This window comes from Typopeltis vanoorti, chromosome 5 (assembly GCF_054136105.1).
Source record: "Typopeltis vanoorti isolate ZY-2024b chromosome 5, IOZ_Tvanoo_1.0, whole genome shotgun sequence".
NCBI lineage: Eukaryota > Metazoa > Arthropoda > Arachnida > Uropygi > Thelyphonidae > Typopeltis > Typopeltis vanoorti.
The window spans coordinates 31,918,278-31,945,298 of NC_143553.1; the positions used below are offsets into that span (position 1 = coordinate 31,918,278).

At 34.3% G+C, this 27,021-nt stretch overlaps 1 protein-coding gene across 2 annotated transcripts in view; it reads right to left on the reverse strand.

Annotated features, from left to right (window-relative positions):
- Positions 1-27,021, reverse strand: part of Csl4 (exosome component 1 Csl4) — an 86,921-nt gene that overhangs the window by 13,319 nt on the left and 46,581 nt on the right. Inside the window, exons 3-5 of one of the 2 annotated variants that reach the window (XM_090392316.1) lie at positions 26,323-26,397; positions 17,442-17,530; positions 3,663-3,696 (exon numbers count right to left, since the gene is read on the reverse strand). In XM_090392316.1, the coding sequence (XP_090248442.1) occupies positions 3,663-3,696; positions 17,442-17,530; positions 26,323-26,397 (198 nt within the window). The remainder of the gene's footprint in view (positions 1-3,662; positions 3,697-17,441; positions 17,531-26,322; positions 26,398-27,021) is intronic. The other variant, XM_090392317.1, reaches the window with a different exon arrangement.

Genomic DNA, 27,021 nt, shown 5'->3' on the forward strand with positions numbered 1-27,021 from the left:
TAATACTATTAAAATAGAAACACAGATATTAATATTATTAAAATAGAAACACAGATAAATTACTACCAAGATCTGTGGTATGATGAAAGCATTCAAAACAGAAAACCACCCCCTGTAAACATCTCGGACAACTTGGAAATCATCCCTCTAGAAGAATTAACCCAAAGCAAAACAGGAAAGGCCCCAGGAGAAGACAATATAAACTTGGAACTTATCAAATATGCAGGACTTGAATTATCACTCAAGTGAGAATTCAAAGCTACTTAATTTTTATAATATGATTTGGAAAGAAAGAAAATGCCCACAAGATTGGACAAAAGCAATAGTTATCTCCATCTACAAAAATGGACATAAATCTGATTGTAACAATCGTGGCATCAGCTTACTTAGTACTTGTTATAAAATATATGCAAAAATCTTAGCATATAAACTTAAACGTATAGTAGATCCAAAATTAACAGAACAACAAAATGGATTCAGAAAAGGCAAGTCTTGCATAGACTCTGCATTTATGTTAAAATTACTAATTGAAAATCACAGAGAAATGAACATAGAAACACACATAGCTTTTATAGATTACACCAAAGCATTTGATAAAATTACCAGAAAAAAACTATGGGAAATCATGGGAGAATATAAAATACCAAACCAACTCTTTAGAGCCTTATTCAATATATATCAAGATAATAAAATATCTGTGAAGTACAATAATTTAACATCAAGCTGAAAACCAATAAATAGAGGAGTACGTCAGGGTTGCTCTCTCTCACCTGTTTTATTTAATATACATTAATCCCTCGATTAATGCGTCCCCGATTAGTGCGTCATTTTTTTCGGTACCCAAATTTGATTAGTGTGCCTATATACATCTTAAAAATAAATGTTACGGATTTTAAAAATTTTCTATCTATACATTTTTATGGCTAACTATTTTAAAAAATCACTCACCAGAATGAAATAATTTAGTTACCGATTTAAAACATTTTACAAAGTTATTTTTAATGACATACTACACTACTTCCATGTATACTATGTTTCAAATTTTTACCACCAAATACAACTTCTCTCATACAACCTATGGACCAGGGGATTATCGCAACCTTTAAGGCATACTACCTGAGAAGAACATCTGGTGAGAATTCTATGACATTAGTAGAATTCTGGAAGAAATTTAATGTTAAATCTGCTATTGAAAATATTCATCAATCTTGGAATGAAATTACTGCTAGCAGTATGCGAGCCATTTGGAAGCACATTGTGCAAAAGATTTTGGAAGCTTTTCAAATGAAATGAATAATGTTGTTGAGGAAATTGCCAACATTGGGCATGAACTGGGTTTTGATGAGTTTGGTAATGATAATGTCCAAGAGTTAATTAAATCTCATTCTGAAGAATTGAGCGATTCCGACCTGCTAAATTTAGATGCACAGCAGGAAGATCCCGAAGAATATGAAGAAAATTTAACCACTGATATTCAGCCAAAAGAGATTTCACAGAAACGATTTGAAAATATTTTTCGTACAATCGAAGTTTTTAAGCAGCAATACTTAGAGGCTGACCATGATGAAGAGTGAAGCAGTAAAATTTGCAGAAGAGTAAAAGAGGTGTATTTAAGCATACAGTTCACTACTGAAAGCTACTCGACTCGTTCTTATCATGCTGAAAGAAAATACATACAAAAATGGAAAATACTAAATATTTGTACATATTTTCTTATTTCACATTTTACATATTTGTAAATATTCACACAATATTTCTGTACATCTGGTATCCATTTCCTACTTGTCCGTTTAGATCTTTAATAAGGACTAACATTTCTTCTTTCATGTCAAATGGCTTCTTTAATTATTCAAAAAATTCCTCTTCTCCTTTCCTTGTAGAACTTGTGTGTGATTATAGGCACAAATAAGCTTCATTATCCAATTACCATTTTGATGTTTGCTCACATCACTCAACTAGATCCTGTCTGCCATTCCTCTTGTTTAATGTTGAATACTATAGCTTCTCCTTCATTTCTCTAATCATTATTGCCCGAATATAACAAATGTTATATTCAGGCAATAATTTGTTATTTAGAAAAATCTCCCTGTTTTTGTAACACCGATTATGTCGATCTAGTACATCTCCAATTCTTCTGCCAGGTTCTACCAGTGCTTCTCACAATGATGGTGCCAATGTCAAATTTTGCTGATGGTGATTTAGGGTATATTTCTAAACCAAACCACCATCAGCTACTTCTGCTGATGCTGATTTTTTCACTGTTCACAATGATTTCTGCCAAAAACAGAAGGTCCTCGTTTAACCAAGCAAAACCTCAGCTGACCATATGTCCAATCCTCGCCTTCAATTCCTTCATTTTGTTTTGGTTTTAGCTCTAATTTTGATAATTTTGGATAAATTTGATTAGGAGCTAATTTTGGATAAATTCCAAATTTATCCAATTATGGTCAAAATTAGCAAATTAGCAGTTCATCCTCATTCATTCTGTATCCAGGTAGACATGTATTAAGAAGATGTACTAGGAAGATTGAAGGCAAGGATTGGACATTAAATCAGAAGCTCCAGTTGGTTTTCCACATAAAAGGCTATGTGGAGATCTTCTCTCAGTTATCTAACTTTGATCCTTAAGCTACTCCTGACATAAGTATTTCAATTTTAAAATCAAACAGTAATTCTGAAAGATTATTTTTAATCTTTCAGATTAAAAATAATCTGAAAGATTAAAAGACCTTCCCATCTCATTCAAGATGACCACAAATTAGTTTTTCTTCAACTGCTGTATATGTTCTAGCATATTTCAGTAACCTTCAGTTAATTAAATCAGCTAAACTAATCTAACCTTGAGCCAAGAGATACATATTTTCTTTTTTCTTATAGAACAAAAGACACAGAGGCAAAATTATTAACTTTGCACAAATGAAGTGTATGCCTCTGCTTAAATAACTTTAAGCAAATATCTACTCTATGCTTTTAAATTTTTGCATGTTCAGTCCATAATTCCTGTGAATTATTTGCATATTTATATTTTGATTACATTTTAATGCAAAATAATAATAATAATAATAAATGCCAGGCCAACATGTTTTGTAGAGAATTGTAAAATTTATTAATGACTTCAAGTAAGGTGTATTTAAAAAAATAAAAACTCCTGCATAAAGGATAAGTCCCTTCATCATAACTTGGCCCATATCACTTAAATGAGGCAAAAAAAAAAGAAAAAACACTTTTGCCTCATTTAATGAATGGAAGAAAGAGGATAATTAAACATGATTTTATGGATTTTAACTTGGTCATATCTGTTTGTGAAATTTCAGCTTTCTAGCCCACACAGTATTCTTTTTTTGGGACATTCTGACAGTCAGAGTGGGGGAGTTTGCTATAACAGTATTTGCTGTAGTGAGTCAACTTACAACTTTCGTGTAATTCAAGAACCAATATAGTTTCTTGTTTTATTGAATTCACCAGCAGAAAAGCAATCAGAAAGTGTGGGCTTCTCTGCTGCAAGCAGAGAAGCCTATCATAACTACTGCAGTCTCATAAGATGGTAATTCACTAGCCATTGCTTTAAATACTTGATATTAAGAATTTATATAAATGCTATTAAAAGCTATCAAAGGAGATTTTTAGTTAACTTTACTGGAAAACAAAAATATAATTCTTACCTTATCTATCTCTTTAATTCTAACATCTTCTTTTCTATTAAAATATAGATTAAAAATTATTATTTATAGTATAATATAACTTTATATTTCAAAATTAACATATTAATAATTAATAATTTTTATTCAGAAAAACAACAACAACGAAATAAACAAATAACAGCACTGATCAGCATTGCTGGTAGCCAGTATGTCACATCAATATATTTAACGAATATATTGATGTGACATGCCATGTCACACGTTCTGTATCCATGTGTGTACACACACATACACATGGCTACAGAAATACAACTTAAATCTACTAGCCACTAGCCACAAAAATATATAAATAAATAAATGAAAAAAAAATAATAAAATAAAAATTATTTATATAATTTTTATAGGTAATGTTCTTTTTATAAAACTAAATGCTAAATATTATGATAACAAAACAAAGTAACATATTCTTTAATTCTTACTACACTTTTCACATAATTAGCCTTTCCTTTACACAGGTTCAAAATGCATGCCACTAACACCTACAGTTCATTTACATAGACTTTAATGTCCATTAGTGTGTCTTTTCTTGGTTGCAAAATACCACTTATTCACTTTTTTATTTTGGAATAAAGTTTACTGCAGAGAAGGGTAATTTATATCACTAACAATCATTCAGGGAAGAGAAATTCATTAATGACTTCAACTTCTCTTTTATTAGATTAACTTAACTAAAACTTCATTCACACAATGAATACATGCTGATATAACAGCAACAATTTCGAGCATGTTTGAGAAATAAAAATCTGTTCATATTACTATAACTGTATTTATGCATGAGCTACACTAGTGGCCAAAATTGTGGAAACCTTTTGGAAAAAGTGTATTTTTGGGGTTTGATGGCTTATAACACCACTTTTGCTTTGGTGTCATACCATAAAATTATATATCAATGGAAAGATAATTTAATCAAGAATGTAATGCAACAAAGTTTGTTCAATTATCTGTATTCTATGAAAAGTTATAGCCAAATAACCAGAAAAAAAAAGCACAACTTGCTTAAGTTGATATGAAGTAGCTTTCTTTCATTTGAATGTAGCCGATGAGAATGAGTGTTTAGAGAGCCAATCAGGTGTCACCTCGTTTTGGCAATGAGCCAATAAGGTCACAGTAGGATTCAGCTATTGATGTCATGTATTAGAGCTGAGAGGAGGAGGAGATTTGTCAGTGTGTTATGTGATTGCTATCAAGTTGGTTGGTTTTTTTTGTGTTATTTCATTTAGTGAGCTTGTAAAACATAATAAAATTAAAGAAATGATGCAAAGAGTTGAGTGGTCACCCAGAAAGCAATGTAAAAGAGTACTATTAAGTGAACAAGGCTACAGTTATGAAGAAATTAGAAGAAAAATTGGTGGAAACTTAACCGAAGGTGGCATTTCTAAATTTTTGAAGAGGTATAAGAAGACTCAGTCATTACAAAACCAAACTGGTAAAGGCAGGAAAAGGTGCACAACAGCAAGTGATGATAGAAGAATTGAGATACTGTGCCTAAGTGACAGAAGAAAATCATCTGGGTGTATACAAGATGAAATGGCACAATACAATGTGAAGTTGAGCGCAAGGACTGTTCAGCGCAGACTGCAGGAATTTGGTCTAAATGCTAGAATTCCACGAAAAAAGCCATTTTTATCTCTCAAACAAAGGTTGAAAAGATTAAACTGGGCTAAAACCCATGTTAATGGGACAGCAGAACAATGGGACAGTGTTATTTGGAGTGATGAGACCAAAATCTCCCTGTTTGGTAGTGATGGCATAAAATACGTAAGGAGAAGAACCAGAGAAGATTTGCATCCTGATTGCATTAGACCTACCGTGAAACACCCACTTAGTGTTATAATCTGGGGTTGTATGACATCAAAAGGTGTGGGCAGAATTTGCGTGATTAATGGGAATATAAATGACCAAAAATACATAAATGAAATACTTGAGCCCAAACTGAAGCCTTCTGCATGTGATCTTTTCTAAGATAATGAAGCATTTATATTTCAACAGGATTCAGCTCCATGTCATGTTGCTGCTATGTGCAAAAAGTGGTTTCAAGATAATCATATTCCATTGCTGGAATGGCCTGGGAATAGCCCAGACCTTAACCCATGGATGATTAGAATACGTGTGTAGAGGCTTAAGTGCTGTGAGGACATCATGTTGGAGGCTTAATGGATTTTTTACAACACTCAAAAAGAATTAAAATAGACTTTAATACTTCCTATATTTCGTCCTAGTCACTAGGACATCTACGGGGATTACAAAAAAAAATTAATGTAACATATGCACAAATAACAAACAATACTAAGCCCAACCACGTGGGTGACACTAAAGTCCTATCTAGGTAGAGCGCCCTCTAAGGGCAGTAGTAGGTGGCCTGGAATGTAAGGTGGGAACTCTGGTGATGAGTGTTTCCCAAATCTTCGGAAGCTTAATGCAACCATATTTATTGAGATTTGGTTGGTTTTTGAGAGCTGCTGCTGCTTCTAAGAAAAGTCTCTCTTTCTTGAATTTGCTGTGGTGGAGCATGGTGGTTTTCTTCCATGATACTCTGTGGGTGGTGTCCAAAACATGGTCAGCCAAGCCTGAATGGCCATAGTTGTGTTTGAAGATGTAAGACTTGTGTTCCTCTAGACGGATGGATGCTGATCTGCCTGTCTGTCCAAAGTACGCCAGCTTACAGGAACAGGGTACTTTGTAAACTCCAGGCAGAGAGAGAGGAGGGAGCTGATCTTTCGTAGAACGGAAAAGGGTAGCCAGTTTGCGGTGGGGCTTATATGCTGTGTGCAGATTGTATTGTTTTAGTATCTTGGCTATTTTTTCAGATGTGCCACAGATGTAGGGTATGGTGATGGCATTTTTAAAATCTTGTTGACGAGAAGGAAGGGGAATGGGGGAGGAGTTGATTATTTTTTTGATACTGTGATCGCTGTAGCCATTGGAGAGGAAAGTGCTGTGTATGTGGTTAAGCTCATTAGTGAGGGTGGTTCCACTGGAACAAAGATTGTGGGCTCTCTTGGTAAGAGTTTTAATAATGCCATATTGTTGAGAGGGGTGGTGGTGGTGGGAGAGTTTGTGAATGTATCTGCCTGTGTGTGTGGGTTTTCTGTATACGGTGAAGGTAAGTGTATCATTAGGCAGGCGTGTGACTAAGGTGTCTAGGAAGGGTAAACAATTGTTCTTTTCCTTTTCCATAGTGAACTGGATTCTTGGATGTAGACTATTGAGATGACTGAGGAAGGAGTCTAACGTGTCTGGGCCATGAGGCCAAATAGAGAACACATCATCTACCTATCTTAGCCAGATAGAAGGTTTGAGTGGGGCTGAGTCTATGGCTCGTTTTTCGAAATCTTCCATATAGAAATTGGCAAGGGGGGGTGAGAGGGGGGAACCCATGGCAGTTCCCTCTATCTGCTTGTAGATTTTGTTGTTCCACGAAAAATATCCAGAGTTAATGGCAAAGGAAAAGAGATCTAAGATGTCAGAGGGAAAAACGTTTTCTAAGAGAGATAAGGTGTCAATTAAGGGAATATTGGTAAACAAAGAGGAGATATCAAAGCTTACCAATATGTCTGTCTTCTTCAAGGTTAAATTTTCTGTGAGGGCTTTAAAGTGGGTCGAGTTTTTTATATAGGAAGGGGACCTTCCGGTGAGGGGGATCAGAGAGTTGGCCAGTTGTTTAGATAGTCTATAGCAAGGTGCATTGGCAGCATCTACTATAGGCCTGAGTGGGGAATTGGGTTTGTGGATTTTTGGTAAACCGTATATTCGGGGGGGGGGGGGGGGGGGGCAGAAAGGTTTAAGTTTTTTCGTGACATCTGGGGGCCAGGAAGATACTTTTTTGAGTAAAATTTTAAGTTTCTTAACTTGTGTTTTTGTGGGGTCATGTTCTAGCGGACTAGGACGAAATATAGGAAGTATTAAAGTCTATTTTAATTCTTTTTGAGTGTTGTAAAAAATCCATTAAGCCTCCAACATGAAGACCTTAACCCAATCGAAAATCTATGGAGCCGACTAAAGAAACTTGTTAGTCAGAAGCAACCCACCAATAAAACCCAATTAACAGAAACAATAATTCAATCTTGGTTTGACATTATAATAGCTGCAGAACTAAAAAACTTGGTTCACTCCATGGGAAGGCGTTGTAAGGCCGTAATTAACGCTAAAGGTTACCCAACTAAGTATTAACTCACATTGTGAGAATTTTTGTATATCTCATTTTTTCTATGTGTTTCACTTTTCTTATTTATAACTGCTGTTCTAATAAAAAATCCTTCATAAAAGTTATTGCATTACATTCTTGATTAAATTATCTTTCTATTGATATATAATTTTATGGTATTACACCAAATAAAAAAGTGATGTTATGAGCCATCAAAACTCAAAAATACACTTTTTCCAAAAGATTTCCATAATTTTGGTCACTAGTGTACATAAACTACAAGTTAGAGCTTCACATAATTACAAAGGCCTCCGAAAAGCTATTGAACCTAAAATTTATTCAGTAGAGAGAGCCTCTTAAAAAATTATAGCTTAGGAGCAAGAGCAACCTTAAATCTGGCCCTGCATATTATTTATTGTTCTTACAAAAAGATCTTGGTATGTTTAAACAATTCCCATACCACTCATTTATCAAATTTACTGAACCAATATATTTTTTCATCGAAATATGAAATGTTCACCACAAATCTTCAGGTCTGGCAAATATATCACATACTGAGACAACCAGCCTTAGCAATTTCTCATTCATTTTCACAAAATCTTTTTAACAAATATATTATTTTTTTTTCCCTTTTATTTTATTTCATCATTTTTTTTCCAACATATGAAGAGCTCTCTGCATACATTAGCTAAATTCCATTGTATACACCTACACTATTTACGTCACCTAAAAAAAATTTCTTCTCAAAATGTTGTGGATTCTCTAATTTCTTTCAGAGCATCCAACGTACTATCTACATGATATTTTGTTTGAAATAGCAGATTTTCCTTTTGAAAAATCAGTGACAGTCGTTGGAATAAAGGTAAAAAAGAAAAAAAGAAAATGGATTCTTATTGCAAAGGAATGTTTTTGTTTTATTCAACAAGCCTTTTGACACCATCCCTTCCATTTCCTCCAAAGTAGTTGTTAACAAGTGCTGTCAGTGCTTCCATTAGACATCCATCTTAATGAATGCAGATATTTGAACATGATGACTATCGCTTATAACATGACTGCTACTTTCTCTATTCTTTCTGTCTTTTTGGTAAGGTCTAATTTTTTATCAGAATTTACCAAAAATAAAATCATGATATACCATTTGGAAATTTATTTTTAAAACCATTATTTCAATTTCAGCAACAAGGGGAATATCTTAAATAGAATTAAAAATTCAAATTATGTCCAGTACAGTGTGTTGATATAAGACCTGCCAGGTAATTTTGCCACTAGTCCCTAGTTTTTCCCAGCATGTTACCTGCTCTGTGTGTTCCAATGCCTACTAATGAATTATCAGTCTTCCAAGGCAAGAATAATTCATTCATTTCACTCTCTAATGTATCAAAAGTAACCTGCAGCTGCTGAGTTTTGGAGAGCAATTATGAAAACAAATGCTTCTTTCAGTTTCCCATTTTTATCTGTATATCTCATAAAAAGGACAAGTTGTTCCTCATTTGAAATAGCTATAATCACATCTAGAAGATTTACTCTACTGGGGTCTTTGATTTCCTTAACTAATTTTTGTTTAATGACATCAGCAATAACTAACACAATTTCTTTACTTCTGTACATTTCTTGTCATTTTGGTATTGTTCTTCTAGTACTGGGCCAGAACCTGTATCTATATCATACTTATTTAGCAGGGCTATGAAGTTTTTGAAGTCACTAAATGACTTATTGAATTTAGCTATATAATAATAGTTACTGATCCTCTTCATGTCTCATGGCACATAAGGCTGAGATCCACTTCTTCCAAATATCTCTGTCCTGAGCCACCAGTTTGGCTTCTCTCCAGCTCTTCCAGCCAGCCAGTCTTTTTATCTTTTCTGTCATTCTCTGCAAAGTCAATTTTCCCAGAAGGAAAAGCCCCTTTTCCTTCTGAGATCAATGTCAAAGCCACTTTAGGAATATCTCTGCTGTCCATTCTCAGTATGTGTCCAATCCACTTCCATCTTTTCATTTCATCGGCGATGCTATATAATATGTTGTATAAAAGGCTCTTAAAGTGTGTTTTCTGAGTGCTTTCTAACCAACTCTATGTTACAGCACTTTTTGTGAGAATTGGATGCTTCATAATAAAAACCTAAATGTCTCATTGTGAAAAGTCATCAGAATAGAGACCTTTGATACTCCACCTGTGGGCAAGTGGATTTCTGGAGGCCTAAAATATATACACCCAATTCTTTATTTACACAGTAGATCGGTTCCCGAAAAAATCGTGTAAATGAAAACCATGTAAAAAAGAATACAGTGCATATGAAGAAAATAAAAGAACGTTTCCAGATGTGAAAACCAGATATGAACAATAAGTTATTTTCAAACAAAACATATTATATATATATATATATATATATATATATATATATGCATCCCTTAAAGAAAATAGTGTGTCACTAATAAAACAGAAATTCAAAAAGGTCCAAATACATCCGCGTATATGGTTATTAGTTAAATTTTATTCGCCGTCACTTTCTGACAGTAGCTGCATTCTTTTGTGAGACTGGAATTATATCACTTCCATCACTTGAAACACTTTGGCCGTTCTGTTCATACTGCAATGGTGAAACGTTTTCTTCAGTAAAAGGAACTAAATTAGTACTAATTTCCAATATTTTGAAGGTTGATTTTTTTTTTTTTTTTATCACGAACTCTGTAATTAAGCGTTGAAATCCTGTTTTGATCTTTGTATAATTCTTCATATTGAACCATACATGACTTCAGTTCACGTGTAAACTGTTCAGCTTGTTCAATATTCAGATCATGTGTAAGAAAATGACTTTGCAATTTTACTAACCATTTGAAGCCCTTCTTTAATTAATCTTGCAGTGAATAGAATCTCTTCTTCATCATCGTCACTTTTTTCTTTTTCATCGAGATTTCTCAAGGACAGCTTCTATTATTTCGTCATCACTAACAGCTTTGTCAACCATCAATTCTTCAATATCTGCAGACAAAAAATCAACTCCATTTCTGCCAACTGTGTGTGTGCTAATCTAATGATATTAGGATATTCAATTGTATGCAAAAGTAGAGTTTTTCTTTTTCACACATTCTGGCCAAGTATCTTTCCAGCATGCATTTAAAGTTGGTTTCAATTCTGATAATGCCAACTTAGCAAGTTTGATGCAATCCAAAATAGAAAATTTCTTCCTCACATCAATAACTGTCAGTAAATTATCCTTATCTAGTTTATCCAAAATGTAATGGAATGTTCTTCTTATGTAGTAAGTTTTGACTGTGTGGACGGGCACAGGAACAGGATGAACAGGCACACTGTCTATAATCAATAAAACTTTTAAAGTCCAGATTTTTTTTCCATCAAACTTCTGGAAAAAAACATTGATGGAACTATTCATTAAAAATTTCTTTTGTAACCCAACCTTTTTATTTGCCTTTCAGTGCACTGGTAATGTGTTAAAATCCACACCTTTCATTACCTGCGGTCTTAGAGATCGATTATTGAGTAATGGTTTTAATATGCCATCTCCTGAAGCATTGCTGCAAAATAATAGTCACATGATCCTTTGCAACTTTAAAGCCACCAACACTTTTTTTATGATATATCTATATAAGTTCTACTTGGAACTTGTTAACATTCTGTAGCATAGAGTAATCCAGGGTACTTAAAACATCGAGGAGGTTCCCCAAAATTCAAGTGTAAGTACATATGTACCATACTAGGAAATGATAATTCAAATGGAAATACCCTTTTTAAAAGAACTGAATTCAAACAGAAATTTTAAAAATAAGCGCCATTTGAACCATGTTAAATCAAATATACAGTGTAAAAATAGAACTGCTTTTGTTTTCTAAACCGTGTTATTTCGAAATTGCATAAAAAAAGTCATGTAAAAAGAGAATTAGCTTTATAATGAAGTAAAACAAGTAGAATCTCATATAATGGAAATGAGTGAGCAATGTGCAAGTTTACCCCATCTCCTTTTACAATAAGCACACAAATAAGGCACAAGAAACTAAGCCATGAACTTTGAGAGTTCAATAATATCATTTTCACAACAGGACAATTTTAAGAGAGAGACTATGTTTAAGATTAGACATAATTCAAAGATTTTGCATGCGTATGTACTGTACCTTCATACTTGGAAATAATGCCAAATGTTAAATTCAACTTCAGCTATAAAAATACTTATAATGAAATGATCAAGAAAATTAATACACTAACTAGAATATAATCCATTATAAAATGACAGGAAAACTAGTTAAAAAATTCCAACAATCATAGCAAATAAGGAAATGATTTATTGTTATTTTTAATGACCCCACACATAAAAGGTTACAGGACCTGTAACAAATGACATGTGTGGGTAAGTGATTAAGGAGAAAGATGTAGCCTAATGATATGTTTCTTAAAAAGTTGGAGGTTGTACTCAGTGGGAAAAACAGTATGGAAGAAATTGTTCCAAAGAATTGAGGTGGATGGAATGAAGGAAGATGAGAAGTTGTTCAGTATGTTTGGAGTTGGCAGTGTAGGGATGTTGGTCAGTGGCTGTTTTAGTTCTTACATGGTTAGACGAAAGTGGAGGAATGGTAGCGACCAATTCAATAGAAATGAGGCAAAGGAGCAATGCCCATGAAAGTATCAATCTATACAAAAGGCACAGTGCCAAAACAGAGCATCTATGGGAAAGTGACTGAAGGGAGTCTGTTAGGGAAGGGTCACCTCTTAAGCAGATTGTCCTCTTCTGTATATCATCAAGAATTTTTAGAGAAGTTTTGGGCGCAACCTTAAATGTGAGAACAATATTCCTAGGCTGGTCAGATCTGAGATTTATAAAGTATTAGGAGTTGAGCGGAAGAGAAGTAATGTTTTGAATGGAAAAGATACGGAAGCTTTTTTAGAGGTTGAAAAGGATATGTAATATGTTTGTGCCAGAATAAACTGAATATGACAGGCCAAGAAGAAAAATCTGATATTGAAAGGAAATTGGAACATTATCAAAAGTAAGAGGGAGTGAAGTAGGATCTTTCTTGTGGGTAATCAAGTAGGCCTGAGTTTTTATGAAGACAGAGTAGCATTGAAAGCTACTCTGTCTTCACCTCATTTGAATATGTTGAGGAGTTCGGTGTTAACTGGTTTGTAAAGGTTTCTATTATTTAAGTGCTACAGGTTTTCTCGAATGAGGAAGAGGAATGTAAAGTACTGTCCTCGGCAAAACTATGAATAGAGTTTGAAGTCAGAGAGAGAGAGAGAGATGATGTAAAGGAGGAAGTGTATGGGCGAGAGTGAAAAACCCTAGGGTACTCCAGCATCAATGGAAAAGTTTGATGAGAGGAAGCCATCCACCGTGATACGCAATGAATGACCAGTAAGGAAAGCTGGCAATCCAATCACAGAGTGCAGGAGGGATGTCATATGATGATCAAATGCCTTTGAAATATCAAGAGTGACAACACAGGTTTTTTCAAATATTTCCATGGTCTGTGTCCAAAGGTGGGTGAGACTGGTGAGGAGATCAATTGTAGAATGAGAATGGTGGAATCCATATTAGTGATTTTGTTAATTAATGGATGAGTCTCCAGGTAGTAAAGAAGCTGGTTGTTGATAACCTCCATCTCTTTTGAAAGTACTGAAATAAGAGCAATGGAAAAACAGATGACTGACTTTTCTCTCCCTTTTTAGGTAGAGGTTGGATGTAGGCCTGTCTCCATTCTGCTGTGTAGATGACAGAATATAATAGATTATATAAGCGATACAGGATGGGTGTTAATTCTGGGAGACAAGTTTTGAACACAACTGGAGGAATACCATCTAGACCAGGAGCCTGAAAATTGAGATAAATCAGGGTTTTCCTGATGTCCTTATGGTGAAAGTTCAGAGGGGGCATGCAGTAGGCAGTTTGTAGTAGTGTGGGAGATGATTTGCCTTGGTCATCCAAAAAAGAGTTGGAGGGAAAAACTGATGACAAAATGGCTGTTTTCTCTTGAATGGAGTTGGTACTCCAGCCAACAGCCTGTGGGTTCGAATCCTCTTGTGGACACAGATGTATGTGATGGTTTTCAGGTGATAAGTTTGTTTGTTTGCCTGATCACCTCCCTTCATATTTGAGGCCTGAAGCAACTCGAAGAAATTCCATGTTTAGTCTCTAGAGCAGGGTTTCTGAACCAGGTAAAAAAATAAATAAAAAAATAATAAAAATAGAAAAAAAATCCTTAGTCCACCCACAGTATAGATAAACTAAACAGTAGATTTACAATATTTCATGAGTAAGTTACAAAGTAAACAACTTTTTCCAATAAAAATGGAATTATAACTATAAAAAAAAAAAAAGGAATAAAACAAATAAAAAGCAAAAAAAAAAAAAAAACTTTCTTCACAGTTTTAAGCCAAGCATCTTAACAATTAAAACTAATGCCTAGTACACATCCAATCAATTGCACTAATGTTAGAGTACACTAATATGCTGATGAGAACTGAATTTTCAACTGCTGATATTTCCACTGTTCTCACAAGATAAGTACAAAGTTATATTATTCAAGGAACTCTGAGTGGTAATACTTTAGTAAAAACTGAAAAAGCATGTGTTTAAATGCATTAACTCATGTAGAGTACACAAGATAATATATATGTGCTCTGGAAGAAATTTGTTTTGTCTAATTTTTCCACAATGGTCCTTTTTTATTTTTGTGAATCTCACCAATAAAAAAACTGTAAAACATTAGAATAAGTACTGAGGATGAGCTAGATAATTAAGTAACCATACCCTAGAAACATGGAACTTTTACTAGCTTCAAGCTTCATGTTGATAAGCAATGTGATGGTCTCACAACTTTTAACATAAATCCAAATACCAAATTTCATTCAATTCCATCATTGCCATCCTGGTTGACTGAGTGGTTAGCACGTCTGCTCTCCAACCAACAGGCTGCAGATTTCAATAATGCTGTGGGCATGGATGTATATGATTGTCAATAGGTAGGAGACGAATTTCATCGTCTTGCTTATTGGTGGCCTGAAGTGGCATAAGAAAGTTCGATGTTTGTTCTATAGAGCAGGGTTTCTGAACTCTCTCTCTATATATATATGTGTGTGTGTGTATACAGTTGACCCTTGAACAATGTGTGTGTGTGTGGGGGGGGGGGGGGGAATTAGGGGTGCCAACTCATCAATACCTACATCAATAGTGTCTAAAACACTGTAAATGTCATACGTATTACTAACACTAGACATCAAAAATGAAAAGAAAATGAAATTATTCAAAATTAATTATAGGTATTTACAGGTATAACGATTCATACGTTGATAATGAAGTAGCAATATGATTGGTTTATGGTAGCCTAGTGATTGATTTGTGATAATCTAGCGTATACACAAATAAATGAATCGTTATTTTTTTTATGCTAATTAATTAATTAAACTAATTAAGTTATTTTATGCAGTTATGATTTAATACTGCATCTTTAAGTTTTCTCGACTGCAAAATGGTGATGTACGGTCTGTAAGCGTTTGTCTACGTAAGTTTTGATAAATTTTAACTTTATAATAGATTTGTATATGTTTTATGCATTCATGACATACCCAACTTTTTCATAATTTTTTCGCTATTTCTAAGCTATGCAATTTATCTGCAAGTTTTTTCAAATTATCGAAATCTCTAAAATTTCCAATATATTTATTCAAAAAAAAAAAAAATGCATAAGTAGACTCACAGTTCAAAGCCACATTCTTCAAGGGTCAACTGTGTGTGTGTGTGTGTGTGTGTGTGTGTATACACACACACACACACACACACACACACAGTTGTGTAGGATCTGCAGATGTTAATCAAGAATATTTATGCAAAGGTTTCTCCATTTCTGCGAACAAATTCCTTCCTGAGCCTATTCATGAAGGTAAAGAAGTGCAGTAGAGTTGCCTTTCAGGATCTTTTTGGTTCTCTTGTTCTTGAATTCTTCCTTACAAAAATACTATTACTATAATCTCCACAGTAATAGCACAACAAAGCAAGACTGTTGTGCTGTTATACTAATAAATGGAGCCTGAATCTGTGGGATTCAGGCTCCATCTATATCTTTTTTTGGCACATTGCCACAATTTATCAGGTCAGCGGTCCTTTGTGCAAACCCAGATGGGAAAAAAATTTAAATTTTTGGAGATATCATTTCAGCTAATTTTCTTTTATGGTGCAATTTTAATGAGGGATCCATTAACAATCACTGGAATATCTATCTTTGCATATCTACTCTATTCAATAAACAATTAGAAGGAACTTGTTTCAACAGGTTGACATCTTTTAGGGATAGTTATTTGTCTTTCTTAGGCACAGTTGAAGTGAATAAAAGAACTGCCCTATGTCACTTTATGATATTGATTGCATCAATATACTAGACATACCAGCCTCAAGAAATCCTGGAATCATCAGAAAGATATATGCACAAAGAGTACTTGCATCTTCAACATAAGGGGGAGTTTCACTTTCTGTTCTCAAATATTCCTAATTTACTAATACTGTTCAGGCTACATACAGACAAGACCAAATCTTGAATCATACTACCAGTGTTTCACACATGCATTTTGTTGGATGTTTTTGGTATTATCTAGTATATATAGTAAGAACATTTTTAAATGATGAGGTAGTCATGCAATTAAACTCTAATCAGCTATAGTGGAAATTTGAATCTTTAATAACACAACATTATAGCTGGGGAGACAGACATTCCATTTTGATTCAGTGTGCCAAGCTGAATAAAGTGGAGTGTTTCATCAGAATTCTCCTATGCAGCATATCTGGTATACTCTCAATTCCAACACTGACTTTTTGAGAGGTTGTTTTACTGAATTCTTACCTCCTATTAGGAAAAGCCAGACCGTTTTAATTTTTGCCATAAGTAGTTTAAAGTATCACATCTGGCAGTTACTTAAGAATTACTGGGCAAGCAATCAGAACAGAATATATACAAGGATTAGCAGTTTGTTTCTTTGTTTTTCTGCTTCATTTATTGGCACAGGAAAGGGCAATGGACACAGAATAGTTTTAGCAATACACATTTCACCCAAAGGTGATTGCTAAAACTATCATAAGCAATGGCCTTTAAATCAAATGACTGAACTGATCGACTGAGACCTTTTCTTCTACTTTTCTATTATCATACCCCCCCCCCGACACACACCCTTCTCTATGATCCTCTGTCGATTTTTAGCACTCTTTTTTGTATATGAAGGTGAATGACAACAAACTTGAACTCACAACATACCTCAATAAAGATCCAAACTAGTTTAGGTAAATCACAGTAATATATAGCAACATACATGTTGTGTGAAGGGAGCTTGCTGTGCATTATGGAATACGAAGAACAACTTCATGTGAAGTCAATTTCTCTCTACATAGAAGTAGTTTAATCTTGAAGATATTTTATGCATAAACTTTTGTTTCATTATGTGAGAGAGTAAAATACATATAAAATGCAATATAATATCTTGACAAATATACTTTCCAAGCAACTAAAAAATGATATCTGCAAGAGAAATTTTATTCAGTCCAACTGAAAGAACAGATGAAAAATTTAATATAGTGAAAACATTTGTTTTGGCAATTAATTACCTGATCATGCCTCTAAAATGCTCTTTTAAGACAGTCTTTTCAATACATAAGATGGCACATTTAGAATATCTCTGATTCACATTTGTTATCTACAGAAAGAAAAATATAACACAAGAAATTTAAAAGAATGATTCTTTATAATTAGTTTTATACATTATATTTACATGTAAATTTGAATTTAACCAGTTTATTATCTAATCTGAATGTTAGATAAGAGATAATTCTAACATTTTATGGGTATTAAAGAAGGGGGAAAAATAGACTACAAAGAGAACTAAGTTTCATGTTTTTTTATTTTTAAATCTTTGTTAATAATGAACAGATACTGAATTTCCATAATTCAGTAACTGTCCTGTCACTGTGAGCTAGGACTAGTTGTTTCATGATAAGTATGTTGTTTTTTTCGACCAAAAAACAAATTAATAAAAAAAAACTGAGTTTACACATTGTGATGATTTAATAAACCGACTAGTTTCGCCACTTAAGCTAGTGGCTTCATGTGGGTGGATGAACATGCAAATATATAACAAGCATTAATATGAACCAATATGTCACTAAAACACACTGAATGTGTAAGAACCGTTACACAAGAATACAAGTACAAGAGATGATGTGGAGCGTGGTTGCTGACATGTGGTCAGTCATTGTTCAGCAGATGTATCTGATAGTCAGCAGTAAAATTAAAGTCTGATGTGCTTAAAGATCTAATGACTGACTTCCAAATGTCACAAAAAATCTTCTCCTGGTTTTTCTGTTTAGAGTACCTTGTGAGTGTATTACCATTGTAGCCTCTTTGATTTTGGGGAGCTGAAGTTATCTTTTTTGTACAGCATGGAGCTCTTAACTAACGAACGCACCTGCTGAACAATGACTGACCATGTGCCAGCATCCATTCTCCACATGTTTCTGTTGTACTTGTATTCTTGTGTAACGGTTCCAACACATTTAGTGTTTTTTAGTGATATATTGATTCATACTTAACACTTGTCATATATTTGTATGTTCAACCCAACCCAGATGAAGCCACTAGCTTAGGTGGCGAAACTAGTAGGTTCATTAAATCATTATGACCCATAAACCCAGTGTTAATCATTTTTTATTACTGGCTGTAAAATTAACAATATATATAAATATAGATGAGTCACTTGTTAAACATTAAAACATTTCTTTATAAACTATTAAATTAATTAATTAATTAATTAATATAAACTATTAAATAAATATCAAGAATAGTGATCGGATCTTGTTCCACCTTTGCTATGAGTTGCCTCAGCTTGCACTACCTTAAGGGTCAGTTGCTGCTATCCAGGTATTTGCTCATGCTTGAAATTGCCGAACTTTATATAATTCTCATATTCGGCATGAAACTCTTCTGAGTTTCTTATTCGGCTAAGAAACAATATGGGATGTAATAGCCCTTAACTTAAACAAGTTATATGTTGCTGAATTGAAGCCTTTGGCTCTTCATATATTTAATAGTTTATTAGGACACCACTTGGTAATTCTCATAGAAGGGATGCAAGTTCTGTTCGCTACAAACTTGGTATTAATTAGGTCTGCCTACTCAATGATGAGACCTCAATAAAGGTTGAAACCAGTCTGGGTAGTGACCTTCTCTCATAATGTTGAACAGTAATACAGCTCCTAGGAGCTAAGTTCACATTATGAGTAAATATCAAGAATAGTGATTGGATCTTGCTCCACTTTTGCTATGAGTTGCCTCAGCTTGCACTACCTTAAGGGTCAGTTGCTGCTATCCAGGTATTTGCTCATGCTTGGAATCGCTGAACTTTATATATAATTTTCATATTTGGTATGAAACTCTTTTGAGTTTCTTATTCGGCTAAGAAACAATATGGGATGTAATATCCCTTAACTTAAACAAATTTCTTTATAAGACAATTGCAATTTCAGAAGCTATTTCCAGAAAACCATCTTCATCGTAACAACCAATAACTTAGGTATATATCTGGAGGAAGGAATCAGGTTTTCAGAGATACATATAGGATGGAACTCTTCTTTCAATTAATTGTGGCAGTGGTCAGAGACAGCACACATAATCAACTCTCACTATAGTAAGCACTGTTATAACCTACTGTAGTCTCATAAGCACAATGCCATGCTAAAAGAAATTAACTATAGCAAATTATCCACTATAATGAACAATGATCTTTAAGAATTATGAAAGTGGGATGTAGTTACTTATGATTCTTTGAATAACTTCTAGACAATACCAAATTTGGTGTATCCCTAATCTCATTTTATGAATGGAATGTTGTGGACTCTTTGCACAACTAGGTTTTATAACACCACATTTTTGTGAGGGATGATGTAATCCCTCCCTCCCTCAATATCTGCCAATGAAGATAACTTTAACTTTTAAATTTTAAAACTTTTTAACTTTAACTTTATTTAAGATTAATAACTTCATTTCTGTCGACAAACCCATATAGATTTGTGGTATTCTAAATTACTAAGATCTCTCCTGTTTCACAAATAAAAGCTTCTGGGAATGAAAACTAACATCTTTCACCAAGATAAATTTTACCTAAGAAAGTCCTAATTATTTTCATTTTCTAGGGCACCTCCATGGAATTAAAGATTCATTGTGGGAGGTCTATACTAACCATTACTGTGTGAATAATGCTTAGTACAGACACACACACCTATCATACTTCTCCTTGAACTTGTTTAATAACAAACACTCACAACCACGTCTGGCAACCCATTCAACACTCTCAAAGAAAAATATCTAGTATTCACACCCTTGCTAACCAAACCCTTACACAATTTTCAGGGGGCGACTCTCTTCCTGCCATCTATTAAAAGTCTTCTGTGTCAATCCTATAAAACCTCTTTAACAAGTTATATGCTTTTATCATATCATATCATCCCTTCCCTATTTCCATCTATCAAACAGCCTTTATAACCCACATACCTGAATGATAATTGCTGCGGAGGATATAGTTCAGATATTTAATGAGTAATTTCTAAAAGTCTTATGAATGTGACATCATGCAGAACTTGAAAAACAGTGAGAAAGAAGGAGGAGAAGAAACTGTTAGTAAGTGAACAGGAGGTATATGAGGAATTGAATAGACTTCATGTAAATAAGGCTGTGGGACTTGATACTATTTCACCATGTGTTTTGAGGGAATGTTCCAAAGAGTTAACAACAGCTTTTGCATATCTTTTCAACATAAGTCTCTCACTGGGTCAAGTTCCAAAAGAGTGGAAAGAGGGTAAAATTGTTCCAATTCATAAGGGAGGTGATAAGAGTAGGGTTTTGAATTATAGACCAGTCTGTGAGTCTGGAGTTGTGGTCAAGGTATTAGAGAATTTAATTAGGACTAAGATTCAGAATTGGGTTGACAACAGAAAAAGACTCTTTGGCAGCCAGCATGGATTTACTAAAGGAAGATCATGATTTAGTAATCTGCTTACTTTTTATAATAAAGTGACAAATGCGTTGCATAAACAGTGGTATATTTAGATTTTGTCTATGGAGGAGCGATATCCCAGAAGAGAAAAGTTACTAGTGATGTACCCCAAGGATCTGTTTTAGGTCCATTACTGTTTAATTTGTATGTAAATGATATTTGGAGAGGTCTGAATGGTGATATGCAGTTGTTTGCAGATGATGCAAAGTTGGGGAGAGCTATCAGGAGTAGAGCAGATGCTGCAGCTTTGCAAGAGGACTTGAATACACTGGCTGAATGGGTAAATGAGTGGGAATATCAATTCAATGTTGCAAAGTATAAGGTTTTGAAATTTGGGAAGCAGAGATGGGATGTAGAGTACATAATCGGTGGAAATATCTTGAAAGTGGAGATCTGGGAGTGATTGTAGACAAGGACCTAAAAATTTGGGGACATGTTAGTAAAATTGTGAGGACAACACAGCAGATAATGGGATTGATGCAGAGGGCACTGACTTGTAGAAGTAAGGATGTTACGGTTCCTTTGTATAAGACTTTGATTGGGTCACATATGGATTACTGTGCACAGATTTGGTCACCTGGTTTTCAAAACGATGAAGATGTGTTGGAAAAATTTCAGAGACGATTTACTAAGGTGGTTACTAGTCTCTGGAATGTTGAGTATGAAGACAGATTGGCAAAATGCAATTTGCAGAAATTAGTGGATAGGAGGAGGAGAGTGGATATGATCGAGACATATAAGCCGTTAAGAGGTTATTACCAGATTAATGTAGGGGAGGTTTTGCACAGAATGGGTGAAGATGGGAAGAGAACAAGAGGTCATCCCTGGAAGCTGTATAAAGAGGGTGTGAGCAAGGGAGTGAGGAGCAGGTTTTTTGCATGGAGAGAGTGGTGAGTGATTGGAATGCACTGCCCAAGAGTGCATTCCAATGGAATGAACTCTCTGGCAGTGGACCGAGAGTGAACCTCCATGATGAGTCTTTGACTCCATGGAGATTTTTTTTACAATAATAATAATAGACCTTCAATCTACCCTCACATGGGCATTCCATAGACTTGTCATAATGTTGGTTACACATCTCTGAATCCTCTCCATTTTCTCATCTCCAAGGAATCCAGATCTATGCATAACAGTCCAAATGTAGTCTTCTTAAAGCCTTATGAAGAGGAATAATAACTTCCCTATTCTTGCTTGTCAGTGTATTCCTCAACATTCAAGTAATTTGATGAGCTATTTTGGCCACCTTTGAAATTAGTCCTCTAAACTTTATTTCTGTCCACAATTAACCCCAAATCACTGACTTCATCAATTTCCTAGTCCAGTTCCATCACTACAGTATACATGTGTGTGACTGCTTCACCCCAAAGTGTAAGACTTTTACTTTGACACAATAAATGGTAGTCATTATTCTGGTCCCTAATGCCAGACTATTTAAATTAACCTCCCATTGTACATTTCCAAAAGAACACAAAAGATTAGCATGACATATAAGGACAACATAAAAAACTCAAACGATAATGACATATAATAAATTCATACAATAATGAGACATATAAGAAAGAAGAGACTAGAAATGTGTGAAAATCAAAATCCAGAATTTAAGTTTAAATTTCGAATATTACATAAATGTCACTAACTGAAATTTTCTAATAAACAAAATATGTGTAGTCTATATTACTGAAATCAAAATAACCTGAAAAATTCAGTAGTCAGTCAACTTTATAAATGGTCACCTCCAATTACAATGAGGTAAGGAACAGAAATGATAAACGCTACTCAGCCTGTATCAATCGGCTTAAGAGAATGGAAAATGGTGGTAATAAGTCAGCTTTTTAATTATGCACTTTGTATGGGTTCGACACAAAACAGTTCATTTTGTGTAGAAAAGATTCATTATCCATAAGGTAAAAACTATTCTGATTGAGAATTTTAAATTTTTTCTTTGAATCTACATTTTTGATTTTAATGGTATGGTCTGAACATATTTAGTTCATAATGAAGATTTCGTGTAATGGACATTCATTTGGGATATCAAAAAACTGAGAATGGCAAAGAAATGTAGCTAGCTAAAGAATTGGATAAGTACCAGATCAACATCATAGGGGTGACTGAAAAAAAAAGACAAAATCTGGTGAGATTTTTCTGAGCAATAAATACAAAATGTTATATTCAAGCAATGACAAACAAAGAAAACAAGGAGTAGCCATAGTATTCAACATGAAGCTAATATATAAGATGCTAATCTCCTTCAATGGCAGACAATATCAAGTAGAGTGATGTGGGCAAATATCAGAATGGGAAACTGGACAAAGAGACTTATTTATGCCTATGGTCCCACAGAAGGTTCTACTAAGGTAGAAGTGGAGGAATTTTCTGAGGCTTTAGAGAAAGCAACTGACACAATGAAAAAGGAAAAGTTGGGGATCTAAATAGCAGAGTAGGAAATGACTGTCAGGCATACAAAAATATTTTGGGAAAATTTGGAGAAAAGAGCAAAGCTAATAACAATGGCAAATACGTCTTGGATTCTGCCTCAGGACATAGACAGATTATTAACACGATGCATCAAATTCACATGGAGAGAAGAGGAAATGAATCAGAATAGTCTTATTATGTTATTGTTGATAGTGATGTTTTCTCCCTGGTGCAAGACACCAGAGTGTACAGAGGATTTCAAATTGAAAGTGACCACCATTTAGTCTTGAGCAGGATAAAATTGAATTTCATATTGAAAAGAAAATGCAAGAAAAGCTAATAAAAGTTGAGCAGCTCTCAGATGTGAAACGTAGACACAAACATTTTTCAAGAAAAAAAATGAGAGTTTGAGAACAGGAACCAAACCTTGAAGGTTCAGTGCAAATTATGAAGAGAACATTGATTAATTCAGACAGAGGCATGTGGTGAGGTTGTCTACAAGAATAGAAAAATCAGAACTGTCTTTCTTTAACTTTCTTTAACTTTAATTTCTGTGGTGAACACAAGAAATTAAAGTTAAAGAAAGGCAGTAAAGGAAAAGAAATAAGCATTTCAAAAGTTCCTAGCAAATAAGTCAGCTTGTGCTCTTAGAAAGTAGAGACGAATGTAAGAAACCTAAACATTGTGTAAAGCTAGCTAAACAAGTCATGGGAAGACTTTGGTAAGAACATAGAAAATAAATATCAAGGCAGCGGCAAGATATTCTGGAGGCTGTTGAAAAAGCTCAGAAATGGAGGAAAGAGTGCTGCAAAAGGAATTAGAGATGATAAAGTTGACATGAAAACTGGAGAAAGAGATATATCCCTTGAAGTATGGATTAATTACTTCAAAAAATTGCTAAATGAAACAATGACAGAGTGGTAAAAAAACACTGACCAGGCATGCAATCAGGAATACATATCCATACTTGAAGTAGAAAAAGCCATCAAAAGCCTGAAATGTGGAAAGGCAGCAGGAGTAGATGATATTTGACCAGAAATGCTCAAGTATGGAGGTATAAAAGTCTTACAGTGGCTGCATTGCATAGTTAAGAAGGTATGGACAGAGGGATGAATTCCCGATGATTGGAGTAGAGCTCTCATACACTCTCTGTCCAAAAAGAAACAACTTTTCGAAAATTGAAGAAACTAGTAATGCCACCTGTTGTATCTTTTTGTTGTCGAAAGTGGCAACCTTCATTAGTGTCATGTCAACTGTTTATGACATTTGTTTCATTAGAAGCCGAGTTATAATGCCAAGCATGACAGTGTGTTTTGACAAATGGTCGGAAAAATGAGTTTCAGACAGAGAGCTGCAATTGACTTTTGTGTTAAACTTGGTAAAAGTTTTACCGAAACGCATCAAATGCTTCAAAAAGCATACGGTAATGAATGCTTATCTCGTACTCAAGTTTATAAGTGGTTTAAGCAATTTCGAAGTGGTCGTCAGATGCCTGAGGACGACGAAAAGCCGTTCCGCCTAAAAACTGGACCGAGTGAAGTTAGCATCCAAAAAGTGCATGATTTCATCAAAGAAAACCCGAAATCGTCTGTGAGATTGATTGAAAATGAATTGGGGATTCCAAAATCAACTGTGCACAACATTTTGTCCAAGAATTTGGGTCTTTGTAAATTGAATTCGCGATTTGTTCCCCACAAGTTGAACAACAACCAAAAAATGTATTGAATTGCAAGGACTTCATTAAAACTGCTTATAAGGATGAAAAACCCTACTGCCCACGCCCAAGACCGGCTAACTTGGCTATGTCTGAGGAAGATCCTTCAGCTCCTCACATCTCCGACCAGAATCGAACCTAGGACACTCCTTCCCCAGGCATGGTTGCGAAGTGCACAGCCACTAGGCTAACCGCACGGACTTTTTTTTATAAATATGTTACTCTCCAGCCCAATTTAATTTTGTAATCCAACAGATAATAATAATAGGACTCTAGCTTTGATGTAGTAAAGGTTTTTTTCCCCACCAGAGGTCAGGCCAATAATTGTTGCAACGGTTGGTCAGTAATTTTAGCAAATCATGTAGATTGTAGTGCAGCATGTTTCTCTGTATATATGTGTATGCTCCAGACCTGGATATGAAGGTCGAAATGTCGAGTGTTCATTTTGGTTTATATTAAACTAAACTTCTGCTCTAACACGGTAGTTGTCTCCATAATTTTCCATAATGAATTCCTGATATCAGAAGAGGGTAGTTCAGCTAAATGACAACATCCTTCTCACAGAATTTCTCTACCTAATCTCTCACAGAGTGTCAGTTTCCACATTGCGTCTCTCCTACAAATATTTCAATGAGTACCATTCAATAGAACTAGCATCTATAATGTCCCCAGTTTTGTTAACATGAGCAACAGCTGCCCAACATCCTTTTACATTTGAACTGCTGACTCAACAAATCTACTACTCTTACTCATCTTTTATTTCATCTATATTGGTTCTATGGCACAGTCTTTCCACTGAAATATTATCCAGACTATGACTGGAGGTCATAGTCTAGAGAATATTCAAAAAGAAAATCAACACATTACTTTTCTCTTGCTCTTTGCCCCCCCCCCTGCACTGATTTGCTATAAGCTTTACAGCTTCTCATGTGTGCAAGTGATATAAAACTTCTTGACAGATGATTAATGCAAATATCTTTCCACTATACATGCCAATTCTAGTTTTTCTCTATAAAGACATGAGAAAAATCCCGAGTAGCTCAGTTACCAACAAGTTTTATCATTTAAAGAACTTTAGAAACATCTCAATTTCAGTTCATTATAACATATTTGTTGAAATGGCAGAACTGCAAATTAGAAATAAGTTAATTCATAGCAAGGTGTAAGGAATTAATAATTAAAAAAAAAAAACTGCAAAAAAAATCTGAAAATGGCATCATCATTTCAGTTTTTTTTCCAACATTTATAACAATATTTCTCAACAAGATCTTAAAACTGTGGCTGTTACAATACTGAAAAATATTTTACTTACTCTCACAGTTACTATGGAGCCTGCTGATGGAACAATGTTCTGTTCAGTACCTTGACTTACTTCTATTTCTAGAATCTCATATAAATAGAGAAATTATTTATATTTGACATTTGTTTTTTATTTTTTTTACATTTTGATTGCATGTTTTACAACATACAATTTAATTAAAGTTAATGAGATTTTTTTTTGTCTCACTTAAGAATTATTCTAACATAACTATTCGCATTCAATAAACTGAAAAACATTTATTTTGAATTCATTTGGCTATATTTTTTTTTAATGTAAATCCCATCCACTAAAGACTGTAAACCCATAGTACATTAGCACTATTGACGAAGGATAAGATAACCAGGAATTCTGCTCCTGAGACTAAACATAGTAATTTTTCAAGGATAAGTACAATGGTGGTCCCTCGCCTAAAAGCATTCACTGGGACACTGGTACAGCCAGATCAACAACAAAAATTTCACTTGCCTGTACGTCAATTTTTTTCATACTCTTGTAAGTTAGTCAATCTTGTAAGATTGACTAACTTACAAGAGTATGAAAAAAAGGTCTAGTCAGCAGCTAAAATAAATCTATGGTGTTTCTCCTAGCGGCAAGGCTTCTCCTTGTGACAATGTTTACATTTTACAGCAAGTTTATATTTGCTCACACTACAGCATTTTTTATGTAAATTCTCCATGAAAGGTTGCTATA